Below are 26,001 nucleotides of genomic sequence, written 5' to 3' on the forward strand. Positions count from 1 at the left end.
GTGAGTTGGTCAGTAAAAAAAGCTGTGTCATCTCAATGTTCATGCACAAAAGAGCTTATACATAGGTCAGAAACAATTGATTCTATTTAGACTGGAGTTGTCTGTCAATCATTTAAATGTAGTATCCTTCGTTTTATTTCCAACTGAATGTGCTGACACACAGCCTGAAGCACAAAAAATGCGTAACTGTACAAATACTGGGCTGCAAGTATGAGGGGTTCCCAGATGAATGAAAGGATAAGTAGGACAAAACCCCCCACCAATTTTAATCACTGTTTTCCAAATTTTTCCTTCCTATTTAATTTGAAAATGAGGCAACTGCTTAATTTTAAGAGCTCATAAGGGAGATATCTCTCCACTAAACTATAAATGAATGACACAAGAGGTCAGCAAACAATAATCATTGATAATATATCTTTATTTCTTTTAAGACGCTCACTAAAATAACGCATTTAACATGTCTTAATAGAATGTCCTCATCTACATGTTTGGACTTGAAATAGCATCTTTAATGAATAAAACATCATATTTTATGTAAAACACCACATTGTTAAAAGTTCCCTAAAAGAGGAAAGAAAATTTAATTTTTGTGACAAAACCACAATGCCATACAAAATACACTTTTCCTAACGAATGAGCTGATTTACATTTATGTATAGCATGTTTTGCCCAGGTAGCTTTAACACAAATCATAGCATTCATTGTTATTTAAAGGTTGCATTATACAATGCGTGATAAAGGGGGAAAAAAGTTGAAAACCATGAGGTTATCTTCCATTTTACCTCTCCAAAAGTGCTAATTTAGTATTTAATGATGATTCAGAGCAAGCCGTTTCTTACAGAAAAAAAATATATACTGTATATCAAGAGGCTTCATGTACACCACGTTAAGACAATGTGTTTCACACACAGTTATCTTCAAAAGTGCTTGTTGATGTCTGAGCAGACTAGAATAGAAAACAAAATGTACAGTACATTGGCCACATGTTAGCTGTGTGTTATTTATACAAATATACATTGAAAATGAATGTTATTTTATGCACATTTCTTATATGTACTTTAAAATCATATTGATAAAACCAGTTGTTACTTTACCTTGTCATCCCTTGTTTTTTAGACATTAAATAAAATATATCAGCCATTATTTTCTCAAACATGCCTCTTACTGTTACACTCACATCTCTAAATTTAAGACAATATCTGCATATGATTCATTTGTTCTTTTTGAGCCCCCCTAAGCACGACTGTAAAATATGACACTACCAGCAACAGTATGAATCCCCAGAAGCAGCAGCAGCAGCAGCGGCGGCGGCGGCTTTACCTCACACTTTTTTTAGCAGCTCCTGAATGAAGGTTAAAACAAACACACTTTCAATGCAACAGTCTGTTGGTCTGGCAGAGGATAAAGTGCTGTTCTCCTTTGGCCCCAATGTGGAATTAGATAAAAACCAGTAGTCAGAATCACTCATAGACCCCAGCATCTGATCTCAATGCAGCATGATAAAAAGCCTCATGACCCAGAGCCTTGGAAAGCAGTCTGTGACCATGGGGAGACATACAACCCTGGCCAGGCAAATATCCGGCCACGGCTTTACCAGATCTTACGGGTTTAGGTTTGGGAGCTGCGTAATACCCCTCCATGTGGTCATATTGTGTGGGCCTGACTTTAGTGCTCTGAGTCCTTCTGTTTGGCTGAGTGGAAAAGGATCCCAGATGTTCAGGATCCAGAGGGGATTTGGCGTGGAAATGATAGTGGTGACGATTTTCTCTGGTGCTCTGCGAGCGGCCTGGTCTCCTGAGGATACTGGGTTTCAACATACCAGAGTAGTTGTTGACAGCATTGGTCATCATCAATCGATCCTGGTCATGACCTCGTGTATGGCTTCTGTCATTGTGCTCGATATTCTTGGGGTTAGCACAGCCCCCTTCAGGAGGGGAAGGGACTTTACGTAGCGCTGTCTGCTGCAAGGAGCTTTCTTTAATATGAATCCGCCTTGATGCTCCTGCCTCTGCACTTGATCGGTGACCACATTGCTGCCGGGTGCCCTCGGGGTCTGCCTGTTGGGACCTGGGGGATGTTGGGGATGTGGCAACATTTTGACTTTCTGTCCTGTTGGTGGAGAGGAGGCAGGCGTTTCCAGGGTCTGACTTGCTCCTTGTGTGCATAATCTCTCTGCCTCTTGAGTCTGTCTGTGAGTTAGGACTCTCATAGGGAGACACTGGACATGTGTTTTTACGCCTGCATTTACTCCCCTGCTTGACTGGTTGATAAACGATTCTCTCAAAAACTTCTGCATCTCTAGCCTCATACACTACAGTGTCCCTGCTCTCTATGTAAAGCTCCTTGTTGACAGGGGGGACATGGTGTGGAGAGTAGTTGTAGTAATCTGATTGTCCACTTTCCCTTGTGGAACGTAATGTGTAAGACTGACTGTGTCGGATACCACTTTGCCTGCATGGCTCCACGTAATAACAGGAGCCATCTCTTGGGCTGATATCAGCGTAGCGGTTGTAATGATAGTCAGCATGAGCATTCTCAAACTGTGGTCGAACAGGCTGAAGACCAGTTTGAACCAGTCTTTGATAGGGCGCCTCCTGGTTTGAAGTCTGCTCAACATAAAACATGGTGTCAGGGGGCAGGACTTCTGTTTCTGGTGGCTCATAGTGACTAATCTGAGGGGCATGGAAGGAGCGAGCCCTTCGCATGGCTGGGTGCCCCACTACTCTATCGTCTGACCTCTGGCATTGGCCTTGTTGCCTGTGGCAGCCACTGATAAGGTGCTCATCTCTATTGTAACGTCTGTACTGAGGTGACAAAGGGTGCCTTAAACCTAAAGTGCTGTAGCGGCTTTCAGAGGACTGCATGTACATGCTTTTTGGCCCCGAAAGGTGATGTGGCAGAGCATCAGGCCGAGGGCAGTGAGGTGCAGGCATTCGTCCAGCTTGAATCGGCCGATGATGATGATAGTGATTACTGTAGACATCCTCAACCAGGTCCAGAGGTCTGTCCTCCTCCGGGCTGTAGTGATGGGTTGATGATGTCTGTGATGGACGTGGAATGGCCTCCTCAATTGAGGCAGGTATGGAGGTCTCAGCCAGAACAGCGCGGAAATTAAAGACATTGATAGAGTCAGTGTTGACATATATGGGAGAAGTTGAGGGGCTCTGAGTGGAGCAGACAGGCTGAGTAGGTGTTGAAACCCCAACACTCTGATATGTGGGTTCTGCATGTGTGACATCTCTGTGCACTTGCTCTTTTTCCTTTCTGCGATCCTTCATTTCTGCACTGCCATCATCCAAGCTCCCTGACCCGAGGGGGCTGACATTAGGTGTGAAATTGCACATGGTTTCCTGTGCGTCAGTCACCTGCAACGGCTCTGAGCAGAGGTGCGCTGGTAGGAAATGAACAGGACGAGGGTAGCAGTGGCTCTCCACAGGGCCGTGCGCTGATTTTTGCCACTGTGGGACAGCAGAGACATGAGGGCTGCAGTACTCCTGGGGGTACACTTTAAGATCAAGAACAGAGGGCCGAGGGGGTCTGTTCTGGGAGTGAGGAGCTTCCTGCCTCTGGACAGGGTGTGTGGGGACGTTGTTTCTTCTCTGGGAGCCACTACTGGCCTTCTGGGCAGATTCAGCCAAAGCCAAAGCCAACTTGCGTGCAGCACTCGTCAAGGGAGGATGAGGAGGGAGAACAGACACTGAACTCATAAGTCTATCTGTTCCTGGGGAGGGATAAGACAAACAACGCTACAGTATGACAGGACAAACAAAGCTATGGTAAGACATGATGGGACAAGACACAAAAGCTTTCATAAGAAACTAGAGAATGCATTATTATTTAAATACATACTAACTATATACAGTATATGCATGCTATTAAAGAGGAGTGATACTGACCTGGATCAGGCATATTCTGTGCAGGCTGACTGAGGTCTGTCAGGGCTGATGCCTGGCTCACTGTGCTGAGTGGGCTGCAGTGTTGGTAAGGTGATCTGGGCTCTTTTCCATCTGCCACAGCAGTTTCACGCTTCTCCACTGGGGGAGAAGAGGAGGGAAGAGGTGGAGGAGAGGATGTTGCCACTCCGAATGATGTGGAGGCGGATGCAGTCTGAACATCTGCTTGTGTCTTAAAGGATTTCTTCCTGAGTTTAGGAGAAAGCGGCTTGGAGGTAACTTTCCTCCCACCTTTACCGAGAGCCGGGCTAATATCTGGTGACTGAAAGCAGCTCATGGCGTTGTTGTTTGGAGAGGAGATTGGCTCTGATTCACTGGAACAACCTGCGCTCTTTCTCCATTTATTTCCGTCTTTGTTGTGTTGCGGTCCAGGTGTCGCAGAGGCCGGGCTGCACTGAAAAGACATGGGGTCAAAGTCCAAAGTAGAGATGCCTGCAGCTGGTGGACAGAGGTCGAGATCATCCTCCTGATGTGGAGGTGAGACACATATTGCAGTACGGACACGATCAGCACCATTATAACTCTCATTTAATGAGTGGGTTCTGTGGTCATCTTTACTCCTGGTGTTGCGCAGGTCATCTCTACTGACTGAAGAAATAGCCTCACTAGTTGAACGAGGTCTGAGGCGGCGGTAGCTTGGAGGTTCCCCTGGGACGTAAAAAAACACTTGCATATTTAGGCATCAAAAATACATATTATATAAATCATTGGGAGGCAGCTGTTAAACAAAATGTTGATAAATAATTACCTTCGACATTGTGCAAAGAGGTGAGAGATTCCTCGCTTTTAGTAGAGCGCAATGTACCACTATCACCTCTTCCACCTACAAATGTTTTCAGAGCAAATTATTTTCCTCAATACAATAAATCTTTGAACATTTCAACACACTGTAGTGTCCATTTACACGATAAAAATGATTTAAAACGTTTTCTGTCTGTGTAACAGCTGCAGTGATCTGACCTGGCAGTGCAATGCTCTTTATCTCGTTAGGCTCGCTGGGGTGTCGCTTCAATTTACGTTTAGACACAGAGTGGGACTTTCCCAGGTGGAAAAAGGAGAGCCAGTTCCCCACAGGAGACTTCTTAGCCTTAGCAGGAGGCCGCTTGTTGCTGCTACACAGAAACAAATCATCTTTAACACTGGTCTTTTTATTCAACAAATACTGTAAGATTACCTCACTTATTTACATAAGCAGAAATTAATAAAAATTACAAAAACAAAATATTAGGGCTATAACTATTTAATTTGTTGATTTAAAAAAAGACTTGTTAGTGGGCAATTCATAGTGAAAATTAAATCCCAAGTATCAAATTGCCAAACATTTGGTATTTTTGCTCGATAAATGATTTGGGTTAGGAATTGATTATGAAAATTGTTGCGTAGTAACTTTCTGTCAATAGACTACTGATTAAAGGACATACTGTTTCAGCACTACAAAATGAGATAATATCAACGCAGTACAATGAACAATGAAAAATCACAAATGTTGATATCATTAGTAATGCTCAAGAAGGAGAATAATTGAAATATGAAACAATACAACTACCTCTCCACCGGGAGCTCGATGACTGTATGGAACTTGCCGAGCAGAGCTCCAGGTCCCTCCCCCACCTCGATGTAGTCGCTGTGGGTGAGGCAGGGGGTGGTGGCTGGAGAGCCCAGCTGTGCCTGAGTGCGAGCCTGAGCCTCCTCCAGAGACAATAACTTTGTGGATGGGGAGCAGACAAGCAGAGACTTCGGTCTGGATAAAGTGTTGTTACCTAAAGACACATTTTTCAGATTGTGTTACATATTGTATTTTCTCAAAAGAGATGCCACATGTTGTCTTGTTTCCATTTTCACCTACCGGTGCTTTCCCGTATGATGGCATTGAGTTTCTGGCTGAAGAGAGCCTCAGTGTTGTTGAGGATGAACTCCACCACCACTGACTGGATACGCACCTCCATGAATGCTGCTGTCCCGCTAAAACAGGCTGACTCAATCTGTCTGGACCTGAAACACAGTTACAGTGCAGACCAACCTATATAACAGATCTGAGACCACTGAGACATGACCCATTTCATTGTCATAGTAGGCATAAATGAAACAGCAATTCTAATGGTGCTAAATTAACGGTTTGCATTCAGCCACACACTGGCAGTGATAATTCACCTGAGGAGGTTAGGCGCCCATACAATTGCCAGGTTTTTAGTGTGCATGTTAGTGATAGGGCTGAAGGTGGCCAGGTGAGAGAGATGTCTCATGAGGAACTCCAGAGTCCTGTAAATAAAGAAAATTAAAACATGTAATACAAACTTTACATATAAAATTTTAAAAATCCTTTTGGCAGTAAAGATAGTTAGAATATAAGAGAGGGTCAAAGGGGTCATCTAACACTGTTATGCTGTCTGTTACCAGCAGATGGAGGCATTACTCATGAGTGCAGTCCACCAGTTTAGATGCATGATTAAAAGGTTCCAGTCAAATTTGAAGACTATCAAAATAATCTGCTTTCACTAATGCTGTTTTGTTGTTGTTGTTGTTGCTGTTTTTTAAAGTTAAATTACCTCCTTTAAAAAATCTTTTTTAAAAAGACATTCTCTCTCATTAAAATCCAGAGTCTATGAATATGTAATATTGTTCCTTTCAAAAGTTTAACTGATGGACTCCAGATGTCTGCATCTCTGTATGTGCGTTCCTTGAAGTATTATATTGGACCACAACTGGCTCCAAACTAGTTGTGATATCACAACTCAAGCTCATATTAGTCTGCTGAAAGAGTAAAGTACTCTCAGCAGACTAATGTGAAAACAGTCCTCTAGCATCAAACTTTGCATATGAAGTAATAAGAAAATAATAATATTTTTGACTAGAGGAAGAATTTAAATTAACTTTGCATACTTTGTTAAAAGAAAGTACGGAGAGGGAGAACGTTGTGTTGTACTCTTTGGTCATCAGAATTACATTTTTGGGGATTTATTTTAAACTAAGGTTGATGGCTCAAGGCTATTTTGAGACATATGACTGCATTTTTATTTTTTATTTTTCCTGGGACAGTGTGTTCAGACAAATCAAATCAGCACAACAAAGACAGTTCGACCTGTTCTCTCCAATGCTGTGCATAATTTTCAGGATATTAAAACAATTCCATTTTAAACCACCAGGGTGCAACACAGAGCTTTATACTGGACCTGTAATGAGGAGGAGGCAGCTGCTGGATGACATTGTGGATTTTGACCAGCCTCTCCTCATCTGTGGCTGCAGACACAGCCTCCTGTGAAGACAGAGGATAAAGCACACATCACAGAGAGGCTGATAATCACAGCAGAGGGAGTTGCCTTAACATTCCCGCTCTCTTTTCCCTTTTATATTCAGAGCAGCCAGTGTTCCGGCTTGCTTAATCTGCTATTCGGTTTTAGCATCCCCCTGCTGTTCCTAGAGAGCTCAACATAATGCAATGACCCAATTTTAAACAGCACTTTAAAATGAGATGGAATTGTTTAAATTGTTTCTCCAAATTATTTGATTATCACTAAGTTAGTGGAATTTTTTACCCTGCATACTTTTCTCCTCACAATGCATGACCTCTATTCCAGTTCCCACTCTCATATTTATCCCGAGCACAAATCCCTGTCCCAGTTACAAAGTCCTGGTCCTTACTGAGAATCTGTCGTAGAGCTGGTAGGTGAGCAGAGGGTTGGGCAGCTCTCTGAAGTACAGCTTGCAGAGGGAGCCCACTGAATGGATATCCTGTCTGAAGACATCTCTGGTGAGGTCTGGGATCTGTTCCGAGTCAAACTCATGCCTAGTGGGAGAAAGAAAGAAGAAGAAAATATAGAACAGAGTGGGAGCCCTCCTACTGCCCATCTGTCTGTATAAAAACACAAAAACAAGGAGGACATTTCAAAGATAAAAGATACTCTTTGCTGAATAATTTGCATGGTGAATTCATTATATAACTATACAATTATAGGGAAAGGGTGCTTTAAGGGGATAATACAAATACAGCTGCCAACTTTGCACATCCTATTTCACAAAACATGACCAAAAAAAGCAGGATTTTCTAGGATTTCCAGGATTATCCTCTTTAACATCCTCAGTATGTAAAGGATCTTACACAGACACCCACAAGTTGTTGGGATGGAGTTACCAAGTCACTTGCCACAGGAACTAAAAGTTAGCAGCTCTTTGCTTTGACCTGACAGACAACATAAAACATCATGAACAAAATGGGCACAAACCTGAGTTTCTGGATGTTGGAGGAGATCCCAGACAGTCTGTAGATTCCGTCCACAACTCCATGCTTCTCAATGAATTCAGCGCAGCTCTTAACAACCTGTGGCACTACAGGAGAGAGTAGACAGTCACATGAGGATGCAAAATGTAGGTTATAGGCTTCTATAAAACAGAAAATGTAATTCTGTTATGTTCTTTCACAAAGTCAGGGTGTGTCACTTAGTCACAGTCTAGCGCAAATGTTCCTCACCACCTGTGGGTGCAGTATACACACACTGCATTTAAATAGCTGTATTTTTTAGCATTTATTTAGAGCACTTTACAATGTTTCTGCAGCTCATTCACCCTCACCTTCACACACACACTAACACACTGATGGCAAGCAAGCTACCATGCAAGGTACTGGCACAACCATCGGGGCCAATTTGGGGTTCAGTATCTTGCCACCAGCCTTCTGATTAGCAGACAACTCTCTCTATCACCTGAACCGTAGCTGCCCATGTAATAATACAACTTTATGCGATCATACGCTTCAACATTTAAAATTCTACCCAAATTATGTTAAAAGTTTAGCCTGGGTCGGACCTCCTTTGTTGTCCAAAAACATTAAAAACTGCCTGACATGTGTGTGGGAGTGAATGCAGTTCTTTTTATAGGATTAGTTGACATTAACAAAACACAGACTACACTAGTCCATTCTTTACATACTGTATCACTTCAGTCTACATAAAATATTCCTACATCAGAGGAGTCACATTATGATTAAAGAGGACATATCATGCACATTTCCAGGCCCATGTTTTTATTCTGGGGCTCCACTCGACTATTTTTGCATGACCTACAGTTAAAGAAACTCTTAATTTAACTTATACTGCTTTTTTATCCAGTCCCTCAGTTCAGCCTTTCTCTGAATCTGCCGTTGTAGCTCCTGTCTCCTCAAGTCCCCCCTCTTGATGAGCCCACTCTGTTCTGATTGGTTAGCTTCTGGAAGCTGCCCCTCGCCAGGCTTCCAGTAACTTCAGAGGTTATGTACTGTATACAAACAATAGCAGTCAGCTTTAACTTCTTTTTCACGTTCTTTACATGCAACATAAACATCTGTACATGTTCAGGCCCAAATCTAATTGAAGTTAAATGTGGTGGAATAATCGTAGTAACAAATACTACAGAATGGCCGTTTGTAGGCATACCGGACAATCTGACATCAGTTTGATGGGGAAGTAGAGGTAACATTGCAAACAGAGCATTCAGAGCTGGCACAAGTACTGGCTTTTGACTTGAATGCAGCATTTTTACATATGTTCATTTTACATAGACTTCCAACATTATAACAATATATAAATAACAGAAAATCACAAAAAAACTTCTTACGTCCTATTTAATCATCAAAATAGGAAACAACAACAAAATGATTGTTTTTGCTTTCCAATCTGGCTTCTGTAAGACGCACTGTATAGTTTCTGCTCTACAGGGCCCTAAAAATACTCCAATAGAGCAAGGTGAGAAGCACAAATATCGCCTTGGTTGAAGTGTAAGCTGACATTTTAAGGAGTCACAGGCCACAAGCATAAAGCTAATGATTGAACATAGACAGTTGAAATTACTGTGTGCTTTGTATCCTTCTTATACCATACATTTCAACAGAGCTCTTTGCAGTTCTACAAGGATCAATGCAGAAGCACAACCTGCTGGCAAACATAAAAACAGTCATTCACACCACAGCAATGTATCACAAATCCACTGCACAGCAGCAGATTCACTCAGTAATCCTGTCCTGGGGTCAATTTGAAAATGTGAAAGATTTCAGTGTGAACTCCCAGCAGGTAAGAATTACACAAAGGAAAATAAAAAGAGTCACTGAAGGAATATTTTACCCTCATGTCCCGAGTTGTGGAGATGTTCCCCCAGGTCACAGCCAAACACTCTCTCTCTGAGGATACCACGCTGCCGCAGCTTCTGAGGTGGTGGTCGTGACTTCATGAATGTCCTCAGGAACGTAACCAGTTTTCCATGCTTCTTACACACTGATTAGGAAGGCACACACACACATAGACACACACAGACACACACAGACACACACAGACACACACAGACACACACACACACACACACACATATAATCGTCACTTTAAATGAATCCATGTCATATCCCAGAAGCAAGTCTTAAATAAATCATCAACAGCAGGATAGACATATGCTTAGAAGGAAAGAGATGAGTACCTGGCTTCGGCACAGAGCTTTGAACACTGGGGGGAATCTTGTCATTTATCAGTTCAACACAGTCACAGGGGAAGAAACCAACCTGCAAGTAGAAAGAGAGAGGATGAACAGAGTAAAGAAGAGAGACAGATATGGTGATACACTCGTATGTTCAAAAGACTGGTGGGGGGGGGGGGGGGGTGGAGCTGTAGCAGACTGGCGTAGGGTGAAGGTGCAGAAATAGGTCAGTAAGCATGAGGACGTGGAGCTGCTTCAGGGCATAAAATATCCACTCTACATCTTTCTGTGGCAAGCAGCTGTAATGACAAACTAGCCTCTTTTTGCTAGTGTGATTTTAAAGACAATTCTTTTTAGCTCATACAATAAACATTAACAAACACAAAGCTGAAAGCCAGTCTGTTTTTATCTGTCAGAATGGACAGTAGGAAGAGGAAACATTGTATATAATCACAAGTATTTTCACTGGAAGAAAAGACAAATGATTGAACATTAGCTTCATCGTCCATCTCATATGACCACAACGTGAATGAAGCTGCAGATGTTTTACCTGAAAGCCATGTTTCCCTCGCCACCAGCCTGTGTCTTCTTTAGGAGGCATGTCTATGACTGACACAATGTCCCCAACCTGTTACACAAAGAGTGCAATAAGGAGCATAAAGTCTGATCACAGCTGAACACATTAAAACAACATCATGATGGGATCAGAAATATACAGTACAGCCAGTTAAAAAGACCTTACCTCAAAGGTCAACTCGTCTGTGGCCTGAGCTGTGTAACGTTTGACGACGTGTGCAGCGGCGATGGCAGGAACGTTGATTGAGGATTCTTCAGACACCAACAGATGGTTCCCCTTGTTGTCGATCTAATATAGATAAATAAATATAATCACTTAATAAACAACAGTCTGACACTTGAGAAAGAGGAATGTTAGCCTTGTTTAAATTAAAGACTGGAAGCAGAGAGGTAGCCAGTCTAGCTTCATTAAAAGTAATAGAATGTGAAGCAACAAAACACAACTCATATTCTTCCACCTGAATTTGCATTAATCTAATTTGTATTTTTCCTGGCAGCAGGCCCTCAGTGCACCAAAAATAAGCCAATCATGAATTTATTTAGTTTTTTTTACAAATCAGTTTACAGGAAAGTGGACACACAGAAGTGTTTTCCAGCCAGTTCCCCAAGTTAAGTACACATATCAATGAATTAAAAAAACCGACACCTCCCACAAGAAACATCAAGATTCAATCAAGTGGACTGATTTTACACAGCCTCTCCAGCTGAGTTACCACATTTACTCACAATAAACTGTAATCACTTGCTAACTGGAGTTATACGTTTTTTGTGCTGAGTCAAGCCAAAATGTTCTGTCTAATAATTTGAGATTATGAAATTAGTGATCAAATAAATTGCTGACAGGGAAAACAAGTATATTAACAAAAATGTAAAAAATGTAAAAAGAATAATTGAATTGTGAATATTTTAAAAAATGAGTTATGGAGGAAGCAATAGCAAAAATTATCACACCACTGAAAGGAAGCACTTATACCTCCATCCATGTTAGTACTGGACCACAGTTGATCTTGTTGTCAGCGATGACTGAGAAGCGGGACAGGTAGCTTGTCAGCATCTTGGTTACAGACTGAAGGGAGACACAAGATCTGTCAAGATTTAGTAATATTTGATATCTAAAATAAAAAAGCCAATTGTTTTTAACAAATTAATCCCAAATATAAGAGAGGTTTTAGTTTTAATCAGTCAGTTATTTATGTTGAAGACTAAAGATAATGGAACTATAGCTCTATGGTACCTCAAGAGTGTCCTTTAATATGTCGTATCTCGGGAGCTCGCTGAGCTCGGAGTAGCGGCGGTCATAGATACACAGATGTAGGTGTTTATCCAGAACCCTGAAGTCTTCATAGGATCTTGTCACCAGCCAGTTTCGACCCTAACAAAGAAAAGGAAGAGGAACTGCAGTTAGCTTGAAAAAAAACAATACATTTGTGATATTATACCCCTGTTTCACAAATGTAAGTAATAGTACCTGGCAAGTGATTTGGACCAGGAAGATCAGCTCTTTTGAGTCCAGACCAGCCTTCGGTCCTTCACCCTGCCCCTCTCCGAAGGCCAACTGAGAAAGAAAAAAAACAAATGTAGAAAAAGAGAGAGAGCTAATATTTAAAGGGCCCATCTTCTAAATAATGGATGTGTATATTACAGCAACCTTGTCTGTGACCTGATATACAAGAAGAACCATGTCCAACCCCATTTTTCCATGAAATAGTAAAACCACTTTAACACTGAGCGGTGGATTGGAGTATAGAAACCTTGAAAAGTTAAGCAAAAGTCAGCATTAAAAATAATAATAATACATATAATAAAGCTATCTTTTATGAAAAAGTTAGCTTCATGAATTCTGATGGACATTTTTTTTAATTTGACAGCTTTCATTGTATGTTTTTTTTTAGGAATGTCTGTATACTTCCTCAGCCTCCAACATAGATGTGATTCATATTGTCAATTCACCATAAATCCTGCAGTATTAAATGTATAATACATAAGCTGCTGAGATATCGACGCTTGGAGGCGATGTAGATTTAGAATAGACTTTTTTCTCTTCCTCAACCGTCCTCCTTACCAATTTTCTACATGGCCCAAAACTGAGAAGATCAAAGCTTGGCAGGAGTTTGGGAATACATTGATAGACATTACTGTAGAAGAGACTTCAAAGGCCTCCAAGCCAAGGGAAGTTCTGGATATTTATAACTGTTAGTGTCTCATCCAGATACACTGTTACACAACATACAGCGACCTAGTTACTGCTCAACTGTAATACAGCAAACTGGACTGACAAAGAACGCAGATTGTGAAAATTCTTCTTGAATAAGTCATGATGGAGGAGCACTGATGCACAGCGAGGATTTGTTTGAGATAATACTCCCAAGCAAACAGCTACATTAAGTACTGAAGAGTGTCAAGAGGCCAAAAGGATGATGGGAAGCAGGAAGAATAACACAGTAATGAAGTGGCAAAGAATTCCAGAAATTCAAGATCCATTGTGGTTCAAACAAGAACCTAGCTTTTTTTAAATGTGAAATGATGAATAAAACAAAGTTTTTTTATAGGCATGCTCAAGCATCACTTCTAGCATCACATTCGTCATGATGCTAATACCTCTAAGGCTAGTCTAAACATAGCTCAACTCATTGCACTGAAACATTATAATTCCATTATGGTATTTATTGAGAAACATCTGGCACAAGAAGCTCAAACTGATCATGTCACAAGTTCATGTTACCTGCCACTACAGCATCTCAGATATCCATCTGCAGCTGGAGGAAGTGGCTCTGCCTTTGTGTGCAGTCGCAGTCCTGGACCCCAGTAATCTCCTCCAACAAGCCAAATCTTGGCTGAGGGGAGCAGGGTTTAAATGCTGCTCCTTGCTCTCCTGTTTGCCATTCCCTTCCGCCTTACATAAAATGCTCATTCACAGGTCTTTGGATCACCACGCACTCATTCCTCCATTCAGAGCAGAACATATAAAAAGAGGATGCTTCCTACTGTGTGTCTTACCCCCGTTTCTGCCTCTCTCTTTTGGTCTCTTCCCCCTCCTCCCTCTCCTGTACTGTGCCTCCATTGCCCTCCCCCCAGCTCGCTCTCTCTCTCGCTCGCTCTCTCTCTCCCTCTCTCCCTCTCTCTCTCTCTCTCTCTCGTGACAAAGGGGGTTTTGGCTGTAAATGGGCTCAAATAGCACAGACAGATGCACAAGCTCATCCTTCATACAGAGGCAAAGCTGCACAAGATAGATAGACGGCACCTTCTTCATTTCAAAACAATCCTCATTCATTCCGCTCTCAAGGCGAGACTGGAGCTAATCTGGAGTGGAATCAGTCGGGCAGACTGCAGACAGAGGCAGCCTGCTGTCCTTGTGCTATTCTGTGATTAGGATACATGAGACCTGATCAGTACCCTCCCTCCATTCCTCCAGCCACAGTCTGTGCATATAGAGACAGGCAATAAATTAAAAAATAACATGTAGTTGTAAAAATGTATTGTACCATTGTGCACAGTGGCTACCATGTATTTATATGTGTGTGCAGACTGTGTGTACAGCTTTCAGTGTCTCCTCATGTCCCCAGACTGATATTCTTCATCCAGCTCAGATCGGCTTTTGTTCTCCCTGTGGAGCTTTTCAAGGTCACTGAAACTGCTTGGCTGCTTCACTTCCCTCCTCTCCACTGATGGAGCCATCACAGTCATGGCAACCGCAGGAAGACATTTACCCAACAGAGTGAGTGCATCCTGGGATTTAAATGCAGTCCACCCTGATACACTGTGTCCACTAATGGTATACAGTACATTGGGATTCAGCCCCTCAGCATGCATGCGCAGCTCATGCATCCTTTTGTGTTGAGCTCCATAGACAGCTTCCAGTCGTGGAGAGAGACGACTGCTGCACCCTGCTGGCAAAGAAGCTCAACTGCACTGAGGTTAACCAGGCAGCTAAAATCCACTCCCATTCATGACTGAGCAACCACTATTGCGCCACTGCTTTTTGTTATCACTGCAGAAAACAAGCTGTTTTAAACTTAAAAGGCACCGCAGACCTATGAATACCCATACAGGTGAAATTAATAACCGTGGGGCTGTGGGGGAGTAGGCAGACTGACATCTCCTTGACTGTCTTGTTAGCTTTGTTGCACCCATTACAGCAGGACAAATTATACCTTTATCATCCTTACTAGTACATGGAGCCTGGTGACATCACATATTGCCACCTTTAAGCTGATCAAACGTGTAATGAGTCAGAATATGTGAGCACCAGTGTGGGTGTGCAGGCCCTTTAACATCTATGTATGGTCTGTTAGCTCACTAAAGTCTATTATAACAGAGTCCAGGACCATAGAATTTTCAAGCCTTTGCAGATAACGTTTGCAATTTGTAGCATTTCTGCAGGTGTATAGGAATGATGAGTAAGAGTCATGCTAGCATATTGGTGAGGTACTTAGACTTAGACACAACAGTGTTTTGAGCTAAACACTAATGTCAGCATTAAAAACTGTTACAATGACAATGCTAACATTCTTAACAATAAATAGCATTGCCATCAAAGTTCAAGATGTTAATATGCTAACATTTGCCAATTAGCACTAAACACACAGTGCCACTGAAGCCGATTGAATAGTTTTGCAGGTATTTGGTCATGAAGCAATATGAAAAATTACATGAAAAACTCAGGGGATTACTGAAGAGTAGATTGCCTATGGACCAAGAATGTCTGTACAAAAGTTTGTGTCAATCTAGAAAGCTCATGATGCACATTTTGACCTATTGATAGTGCTATATCAAAGGTCAGGGCATCACTAGTCATTAACAATAAATCCCCTTAAGTTCATGGTAATCTATGCAATAGTTGGACCAATATTTCAGTCTGGACCGACTGACTGTGCAACACTGCCATTCTTAAAACAGCACAAAATAGTATTTATCCCCACCACTTCTTAGCTGTAATAGTTTATTCTCACACCGGTTACTGCTTTGTCAGCACAGGTTTTTACTTTCAAATGAGTCATCTGCAATTCCTTGATGGACTGAACTGTCTAACAATGGATGTACTGTATCTCATTTACTCACTGGTTTACACTTATTGGCAGGATCACAGGTTTAAAGTGATCAGATGAGCCTGATATTAATATACTTAAAGTGTGAGAATTAGCATGCTGTTGATCTTGGATCATGGCTTTATCATGAATAGGAACAATGTAATTTGTGGTGCAAATGATGTATGCATGGCAGGCAATCACCCTGGACGAATTCATATTTTTATATCTCCACAGATACTGGTACACTGACAGCTCATATGAGAGATTTTAGGAGAAAAGGGGATAAAGTCTGGTCTGTCCAGAGGAGACAAACAAGGATATTGATTCCACTGTCACATTACATTTCAAGAATGATGCATTTCTGGAGCAATTTACCAAAATGGCCACTGAGCCTGAGCCAACAACACAATTACTAAACATAGATCTTTGCTGCAGAAGTCGCACTGTAAGTATTTTAGCGCTCACCTGAACGTTGCCAAAGTCAACAGTCTCATAGTGGAAATGGGCACACTCTGCCAACCTGGGGAAGTGACCTCTGGGGAACGTCAGCCTAAAAACACACACAACAGCACCTCATCAGTATTCAACACACTGACATTGTGATGGAGAGAAAAGCAAAAGGGAAAGAGAGCAAAAGCGAGAAAAGAAAGCAATCAAGGCCTATGTGTGAGAGCAGGGTTACTGATGCAGCAGGCGGACTCGTCAGTCTGTGCCTCACCCATTATTTTATAGCTCCTCATTTCACTGGCCTGGATAAGAGCCCTGGTTTACAGCCTATAATAGCAGCAACACTGTCACAGGGAGCACCTACTTCTTCATGTTCTTGACCTTCATGCTAGCTGTGCTGATGCAGGAGCGCAGGAGGGGCTCGGCTGGGTGCTCTGTGATGTCATCATTCCTTACCTGTCAAACAGAGAGAGCGGACATCAATAAGTGTCAGTCAGACACTGGATGACTGGAAGAGAGGTGATTATAGTCAACAGTAATCATGTTGATCACCATAAAACTAGGGGTTGCATAAAAGCATGCATGACACAGACTTAAACATCTGTACAGTACTCAGTGGTAAATCTGTATAGATTAATTTCTGCAATCCTGTGCTGCTATGTTATGTTATGTTGATGTATGATGGTAATGTTTGTCTTGTTTCAATTGATTAGTTTTGGTTGTGTAATATGATGTCTAATTTGAAAATGATATGAAAGAAAGGAATATGTGTAAAAAGAACTTAAACTGTAAAGTGCAATTGAAATGCTCAAGTCATGTTTTGTAACTTGTCTAAGAAACTTGTATTGCACTAACAGGTGAATAATTCCCTAACAAAGGTGAAGATGTAAAGAAAAACATGCAGTGGCAGCCTTATAAAACTTGAATAACCTTTAGTTAACAGAGAGGGAGGGGACTGTAGCATCACTCATCATGATGTACAACGTTTTCATAACACCTTTACCCCAGCTGTTCTAAAACATGCCACCTCACTCATTCACAACCTGAAGGTGAGATGTCAACTCATCAACTGATGTCACGTCGTGAAAGAGGGGCCACGTGTCAGTTGGTATGTGTTTATGTATTTTTGTGGCGGCTGATGACTCAGAGTTATGTGTGTGTGTTTGTGTGTGTAGGCGTGTACCATGGTAGGGGATGTCTCCTGTGGTTGATTCTCTTCTGGAGGATTATTGTTGATGGCTTCAGGTAAGGCATCGTCTTTGTCCAAGTCGGTGGATGAATACACATCTCTGCAGAAACCCACAGGGCAATTTGAGCAATAAAGATATAATAAATATGGCATTCTATGTTGCCAGCATCTTTAGGGTGTAATGTGAGGGTTTTAAACAAAACCTGCATTTTTTTAAAAATACAGCAGAGGGAGCAAGTGAGGGAGATGAATTCACAATATGTGGCTTGGGCTCAAATCATGACATTGCACCAGCATGGCCCAGAAAACATGTTGTACTAAGACTGTGGTGTTTGAATCTCTAATATCATCCATAAAACACGAGAAAAATAATCATCTGTCCCCAAACAGATCTAGATGAGAACAAAATAGAGTAAATTCCTCCTTGATACAGATTAGTCTCAAAGATGGCAGCATGTGACACCGTGGTAGGGTCAACAAAAAGCCACAGCAGCTTTTGAATGAGCTCAGGAGAGAAAAGCTTGTGTATTCAGAGAGTCATAAAGGCACCCACAGGGGAGTGCTTTACAAAACCTTCACTAGAAATGTGACTCAATGTACTCGGAGGGTGAGGTCCATTCAGCTGAACTTTTATGAGCAACAAAGGAAGAGAGACAAGAGGAGAGAGACAGGCCTTGATTTGTCACAGTGATTCAGCATGATGAGATCAGGGCATGAGGATCACTGACACACATTATGATTTATGTGATGCATACAGGCATGATGTAAATCTGTAAGATGCAGTGCGCTTTGGATCTAATGGAGGTTTAGACACAAACTGTTTTTTCTCTGTCTCTCTCAGAGAACAGGGTCATGTTTTAGTTTTACCACTGCTCCTACTTTTATTCATGTAGCATCTCATTGACGTGCAAACACACATATAAATTACCCTGCATGCACATACAGTACACACATATATTCCTCTTTGTACACATCACACATGGTTTTTACATGATTCCATTCAGCTGACATGAGCGCAGAGAAAAAGAGAGTAACTCACCCCTCAAGGACGTCACTACTTCCTGGTTCTCCCTGGGGTCCTGAGGCAGCATTCTCAATCACCGCGGCAACCACACATCCAGCCTCCATGATACTGTCTTTCTGCAACAGCCCGCTGTAGAGAACGTGAGTGGGAGGGAAGGGAGAGAGAGTGAGGGAAGGGAGGCGAATGGATGGGTGGGTGAAGAGCAGAGGATGAGAGGTAGAGTCCGATGCAATGAAGCCGCCAGACGTTAACCCACTTGAGGCTGCAGCTTGTATGACTCTCGAGGCTAGAAACCACAGAGCCCAGACTGTAATCTGCAATGACATCATGCTTCAGTGCTAGGAGCTCCTTCAGTGTTAATGCATGTCAGGCACCAAATTCATAGGATGGTTTAGTTTTCACGAGAATATCAGCTTCTTTTTCATGTAAGACTGACAGGTTTTAGCTAGAAAAAACAGAAATAACCTTCCTCGTCAAGGAAATGTCAGGATTGTCACAGCAACTTCAGTTCAATTATGTCTCTGGATAAGATAAGAAGTGCCCACATCAGTGAATTACTTTTATTATCAGAAATGTAGTATTTTTTTCCTGACTGCCTACACTCTTAGCATGAAGAGTGGGCTACTATTTAAGAATAATCCGCCCTGAAATGAAAATCAAAGCCTATCATGTCATTAGGATGATCTGGGTCCATCTCGGCTTTCTTCCACATTATTCATGACAATGTGAACATTATTTTACTTTAACAATAAAAGCAAAAACACATGCATACATACACCTTGAACAATCTCAAGATGGGTTAACAAATATCCAATATTAAAGCTGTTTTTGCATCCTTGCAGAAATCTGGACCTATACATAGATGGCGTCAAGGTTGAATAACTAACTGGGCAAAGTGAGCAAATGCCCTGGGGCCCCAGTGACCCAAAAAAAACTCCAGGTTTACTGTATTTCAACTGATCATATATATACAAATGGTGGGTTCTACATTGTCTTTTAGATCAGCCCTTGTTTATACTGTGTTAACATGGTGCACAGAAAACCTGATGCCACCTTGTGCTCCATTACTTGAAGGACTACTTGGTGTGCATAAGCATGTCCACATGCTTTTGTGCACTTTTTGTCCTGGGTTGTTTTTGTGGTTTCTGCCATTTATTGAGGTTTCCAGACAACTAAAATCCAGCAATATAACTGTATTTCATGAAATACTGTTTACAATATCTGGACAATATTCAGCCAAGTGGATTGATACTCAGACAGTTCCTATTAGGAGAATATGAGAGTATCAGACTCCATTATCACTACTCCACTCTGTACAGTAAACAAACAAAAGGAATGCCCTGACCAAGTGAAACTAGACTCTAGACTCCTTATCTTCCTCCACAAGTTTCCCATACTGTAAGTGGCCATAAACAGTCTTTGGGGCATGTTGGCACAAAAACACCTCAGAGGTCAGGCTATAGCACTTAAAAAATCCCGCCAATTAACACTGAAACAGTTTTAGCTCTTCCCTAAGCAGGTCTGTTAATCAACATAGAATTGTTTAGAGTAACGAATGGATTCATCAGCCCCAACCATTGCTGTAGTAGCAGTTTCCCACCAGCCCCTCTGGCCTGTAGCCTCACTGAGTTGCAGTTGACTGACTTCCACAAGGCCTCCTGACTCAGCAGAATTTGTGCAGGCAGACAGGGATACAGGCCAGATCAGACTCCACTCTATCCACATCTCATACAGTATCTCCTCTCTAATAGACACTGTAACCTTGCCAGAGGATAGCTGATGCATTACACGGACAGCAAATTACGTCACTGTTAAAAAGTGTTTATAGCGGTCAATTGGGGAAAACACCTTTGGAAATTCATGAATGAATAGTGTGTATTATGATTAATTGTAATACAATTATGGCTCCAAGTACATCTTAGAATTGCCCCTCGAATCAAAAAATCTTCAGTTGGATGTTTGAGTTTCACTAAATGATCCCTCTGATCATTGATTGTCAGATTTTAATGGGTGAACCTATGAACAGTATTTGTGATATCGCAACTGGTGTACAAGACAATCCTGGTGTGGAAGTGTGATGTGGAAACTTGAAGCCTCCAGTGGACATACACTGAAAATTGACTTTTCAGTGAGGCTGAAGACATCTTGTGTTCAGCAGTTAAACTTCTAAAATTAAATATATTTGTTTATTTATAGGTAATATCATTTTAATCAGGGAGAAGTAGATGATGAGGGATTTATGATGGTAATTATACTTTTTGTGGGGGATCTTTAAATATTAACAATACAACACAAAAACAAAGTTGTTCTTCACAGTTATCATGATAACATCTTTACCCAATAAAATGTTGTCTATGTGGTGCTAATAAAGCAGACATGATTCCTAGCAACTGCCTACATTTCTTGATAAAACATTTTTTAAAATGTTGTGAGGTATGCAGTGCCACGCCTGACCTTGCTGATTGCAACCCATCAGACAGTGAGTCTGATTTCAAGTGTAGGACGGAGGTAGCTGTGTCATGAGCTTTGGCTTTCATCTGAAATACCTTGTGGGAGAAGAACACATGAACACATGAACAACTGAATGCACTCATAAGAAGCACCTCTCAATATCATGAAAACCACAAAACATGAGAAGTAAACTGTTTTGGCAAACGCCCCAAATAGCTCAGTCTATAAAAAGACGTTCAGCAGAGGCTGTCACGATTGTAGAAATGTTGGAAGGTGATCTTGCTCTTTATAGTACCACATTGTCTAACATAGAAACTGACACCAGCACAAATTCTCCGACACACTGGTCCAATGTTAGAAATCTTGGGATCAACACTACACATAGCTACTACACACATCATCTTTCCGCTGCTTTTCTATCAGTTGTATCTGAAGTATTTGGAAATACTATTCCAGATTCAAGAATAAAGAAGACTTCTACCTGTCACACTTAATGAGAGAGACATGGCTCTGATGTCAGGAGACTGGAGCAGCACAGAAGGATGTCGCCCTGATATCTGATGGCCTACATGGCGTTTTCAAAGAAAAATAGGGCAGCCTACACAGTCATGCTGTTTATGGAACCGGTATTGTGTGTGGACATGAAGAATGGTTGCCTACATATGTTCAGCTAAAAACAGACAACAGATATGTCTAAGTGAGTCATAGATTATTTATCCCATAAAAAGGAATATGGAAATATGCCTTAAAAGAAGGAGAGGGAACATAAAAACTGCTATTCCACACTTTTTCCTGTATTAGTTTGACAATTCAGACTCCACCCAAACACAATGAAACCTAATTATCAAATCATGTCTCATGTGTCCAAAATAATCATATCAAGCATTACTTTTATTAAACTGGAGTGATTACAGAACTGAAATAACATTAAAAAAGCCTCCAGTTCATCATTTAAGGTGGGCTGTTTTTGACACACATAACAAAGACAGATAATTGTAATAGAAACTTCAGACTAGCTAGTAGGAGCAAGGCTAGGGCTGCAACTTAGTTTGTTTTCATTATTGATTCATCTGTTGATTCTTTTCAAATTTTTGTCCTGACCAAAGATATTCAGTATCAGAGAAAATGAACCAAAGAATATTCACATTTAAGAAGCTAGAAGGAGTGGCAGGGGGGCAGGTGGTCTAGTGGTTAGAGCGCATGCCATGCAGCCGACCCCGGTTTGAATCCTGATCGGCGGTCCTTTGCTGCATGTCACACCCCCCTCTCTCTCCCATGTTTCCTGTCGGTCTACTGCTAAATAAAAACAAAATCAAAGTCACTCAAATAAATTGACTGATCAATTAAATGACTAATTGTTACAGCTATAGAAGGTACAGTAATAAAAGTCATTATCTTCTGTACTCTTTGGAAATGAAGCTGCAAAAGCCAGTACATCAAAGTGGATGAGGAATACGGTTGCTCATATTAACTGGGTTTTTTTTAAGTACTTGAGGGTAACAGAAAAAAAAACAGACAATGGCATCCTTTCATGTTGTCCAACTCGTTAGAAATCATTGGTCATGTTTGTGTCCACCTGATGAATGTAGGTCCAATACTTACTCTCCTTCTAGCTCTGTCTTTGGTCTCCACTTACCCCAGAGGGAAATATCCAGCTTTTTAACTGCTAAATGCTCCACTATGTTCACCAGCTGGTCGCCAACTTTGTCTGTATGCTGTCTGCTGGACAGGTAGCATAGAGTGGTTTTATGAGAGCTGCTGCATCTGGAAACTACACTGATGAGAGGGTTGAAAGTGAACTAAAAACACAGTCGAAGCCAAGACAAGGAGCTAAAAGATGCTAAAATGCTCCATAGAGCTGAGGAGAACAGCAGAGTTGATGGATAATTCTCCGTCGATTCATCACTACAAGCACTGTACTGAACTGCACTAACACACACAGAATCATGTTATCCATTGTAAAGATACAAGTATTTATAATAGCAGCTTTAATTGCACCTTTAACATGTCTTGAATATGATGTGTGCTCTCCCCCAGAGGATTTGACAGGCCTGTGTTGTCAACGAAGGGAAAGTTAGTTTCATGGTCTCATTCTGGGATTTGGAATGCAGTCAACACAAGCGAGAGACGCACTAGAGAAAGGTCTGTGGTTGCCATGGTAACCTCTCCTGTCCATCGTGACTTGATGCTTCTCCAGACGGAGGATGAGGTAGCAAGAGGGAGGGAAATGAGGCCTTGGAAGAACCTTTGACCACAAGCTTTGAGTCACCCATTCTGCCTGAGGCGATGAAATCGTCGTTGCTATACCCTGCAGGTTTCAGACACTCGGATGGCGGCTGTTGCCTCAGCGAGCCACCATGCAGACCATTTTAAAACCAGCCATATTCATTGGCGCTTTGGTCAGTGCTTTCCTTCTTTGGGGGAGGAGAAGGTGGGGGTCATATGATCCTATAATCTTCTTGAAATCTACCAGAGTGAGATTAACTTTATTTCATCTCACACTGAGTCGGTGTCACAGCTCAATCTCTGTCCTGCAACCTTCAGAGTCCCAGTGAGCACAGATGAAGGGCAGAGAGCAGGGTGAACAGCAGGACGATTAAGTTATAGACAACAAAGACCCAAATATTTAATCAACAAGCTGAGCTGTCACTCAGGATGACAACCTAAGCCTGACAATGAATTATAGGCCTCACTTACTTGCTCTGTGTTAGATTAATGATGTGCTTAAAATAGGCTAAAGGGAACTTTTACTAAGCAGGACAACGACGTTAATGAGATATTTTAAGAATATTACAGTGATTCTTGAAGATATCAGGACACCACTTTGCTACCTGCTCACTACTTCAGTATTGAGTGTCACAGGAACTCTCACACAGTGATACAAGATCACAGTCACCTGCACTACCATTTGATGCAATCCAATACAACATCCCTGCAACAATGACTGGCTTTGTAAAGCATTTACCATCTATGCCATGTGGTCATTTTTTAAGCTTTGATTTTTACTGTTGTAGACTGCATTATAACTTTAAACTCCAAATTTGTACCTATTATTTTGTACAGTACAGTACAGTTTATTGTGAGCATTGGCTTCACCATACAGTATATTGCAGGGCTGCAACTACTGATTATTGTCTTTATTGATTTAGCTGCAGTTAATTTTCAATAAATGTTTGGTCTATATATGTCAGAAAATATAGTTTTCTAAAGCCCAAGCCAATAACTTCAGATATCTTGAGCCAAAAACAGCCAAAAACCCAAATATTTTTAGTTCACTATTATATAAGACAAAGAAAAGCAGCAAACCCCCACAACTGAGATATTGGATGTACTGTAGGTATGTATGGCATTTTTGCTTAACAAAAAAAAGCTATGAATTAACTATGATGAGCTGATTAAATTTCTGTCAATCCTAGTTTATAATCAGGTATTGTAGCTCTATAATACACCTAACATGTATCATTTATCTATCATTTTGCACCTACATCTTCCAGCACAGACATAAGCTTTCATAAGTATATTGTGGATGCAGGCTTCACAATAATCCAATAGAGCAACACAATGTGCTGTATAGCCTCAAAATCAAAATACACATAAACACATAATCTTAATAAAATAATCAAGCCTCAAACACACTTGTTGCAGGATCGTTGTCTTGTAGGCTATTGCATTGGGGGTGATTTCATGCCCACCCACTGCATTACAGTGATTCCTAGGGAAAAAAAAAACAGCACAGAAATCCTTTCCACAGATAAACTCAGATTTGTTTTCATAACCTGTGATGCAATCAAGCAGACATCTACACCATAGCCTCTACAAGAGCTGAAAACTCGCCTGGGGAAAGTTTACCGCACACACAAGTGTAGACTCTGACCTGTTGGGCCTGACAGTCTGATGTCTGCTGGTCAGCTTCATGGAACCACACACAAACACGCGCGCACATACACACGCACACACACACACGGCTCCGTCAATTTCAATGTTGATTGGCTGATCTTTAATCGAGACTACATTCAGGGCAGTGACAACATCAAACACCTGTCAGTCTGTACAGTACATGATACAATCCTTTTCCAAAACGCTTACCTGCCACTGTGCACGTTGCTGCTCTCTCCTGCTGCCTCCTCTATGCTGCACAGCGCTGAGCTTCTCGACGAGGAAGCATGTTGTCAGCATCGCACTGCAGAAACACTCAGCTCGGACACAAGCTCAGATGACAGCTGGTTATCTGAGGTAGGTGATCATAACCAAAAAACTACGATCGGCTGCGACATCGCCGAGGCAGCTGTGTGGGTGGGAGACACTTCAGAGCCACGACTGCCCGACTGGCTGCTGTGAATCTGCACCCTCAACCGGGAGCGCGCACGACTGATTTCGTGCCCGCGCCTTGGGATGTTTTAGCCCCAGGGATTCCCAGACCTTTTCAATGTCAAGGACCTGAATATGAGGTAAGTCTCAGAGTATGCACGGAGCACTTGTTTGATAAAATTCACCAGCCCGAGGAGCCCCATCTGGCAAGTTGTGTGGTGTTAGGTAATGCTTGGTACTGGATTACATAACCATCTAATGTGTAGGTGGGGTGGTGGTAACAGTGAGAGGAGTGAAACCTGGTGTGCAAATCACTCATCCTAATACATCATCTCATTGTGCTTGTCCACCAGAGATAATGTGAAATTGAGCTATTCCTCTTTTTTCTTTTTTTTCTCTGGTGGGCGTTTGGCTTTATGATCTAGTTTGGTCCCTAGCAACACTATCTTAAGCACTGGCATTTTGGGGGGTTCATTAATCAAAACATTATTATACAGAAAATGGATCAGAAAATGAATCTCCAACTTTTGTGAATTGACTTAACATTTATGCAATTTTTCAGGCATACATGACTAACACTGTTTGTATTTTCTT

At 41.6% G+C, this 26,001-nt stretch overlaps 1 protein-coding gene across 2 annotated transcripts; it reads right to left on the reverse strand.

Annotated features, from left to right (window-relative positions):
* Positions 1–400: 400 nt before the first annotated feature.
* Positions 401–18,804, reverse strand: arhgap32a (Rho GTPase activating protein 32a). 2 transcript variants are annotated; one of them, XM_053320862.1, is made up of 21 exons: positions 18,664–18,804; positions 17,619–17,724; positions 16,800–16,891; positions 16,454–16,538; positions 12,430–12,516; positions 12,196–12,333; positions 11,935–12,027; positions 11,128–11,250; positions 10,936–11,013; positions 10,389–10,470; positions 10,043–10,192; positions 8,174–8,276; positions 7,593–7,737; positions 7,124–7,206; positions 6,105–6,212; positions 5,800–5,945; positions 5,500–5,713; positions 4,914–5,062; positions 4,702–4,776; positions 3,897–4,601; positions 401–3,721 (listed from the first exon to the last, which is right to left on the reverse strand). In XM_053320862.1, the coding sequence occupies exons 1-21, from the start codon at positions 18,750–18,752 to the stop codon at positions 1,461–1,463; spliced, it is 5,112 nt and encodes a 1,703-aa protein (XP_053176837.1). In that variant the 5' UTR covers positions 18,753–18,804; the 3' UTR covers positions 401–1,460. The 2 variants fall into 2 exon arrangements, with proteins under 2 accessions (XP_053176837.1, XP_053176836.1); XM_053320861.1 differs by having other exon boundaries at positions 4,914–5,065.
* Between the last annotated feature and the right edge of the window lie 7,197 nt (positions 18,805–26,001).

The sequence above is a fragment of the Scomber japonicus genome, chromosome 6 (assembly GCF_027409825.1).
Source record: "Scomber japonicus isolate fScoJap1 chromosome 6, fScoJap1.pri, whole genome shotgun sequence".
NCBI classification, from domain to species: domain Eukaryota; kingdom Metazoa; phylum Chordata; class Actinopteri; order Scombriformes; family Scombridae; genus Scomber; species Scomber japonicus.

What these genes read in the sequence shown, in the direction of transcription:
- arhgap32a (XM_053320861.1), bottom strand. Translation starts at nt 18,752, where the DNA reads ATGGAGGCTGGATGTGTGGTTGCCGCGGTGATTGAGAATGCTGCCTCA. An exon ending in AGGAGACATCCCCTACCATG is followed by an intron (nt 16,892 to 17,618) that starts GTACACGCCTAC and finishes TCTGTTTGACAG; the next exon opens with GTAAGGAATGATGACATCAC. An exon ending in TGGTCCAAATCACTTGCCAG is followed by an intron (nt 12,334 to 12,429) that starts GTACTATTACTT and finishes TTTCTTTGTTAG; the next exon opens with GGTCGAAACTGGCTGGTGAC.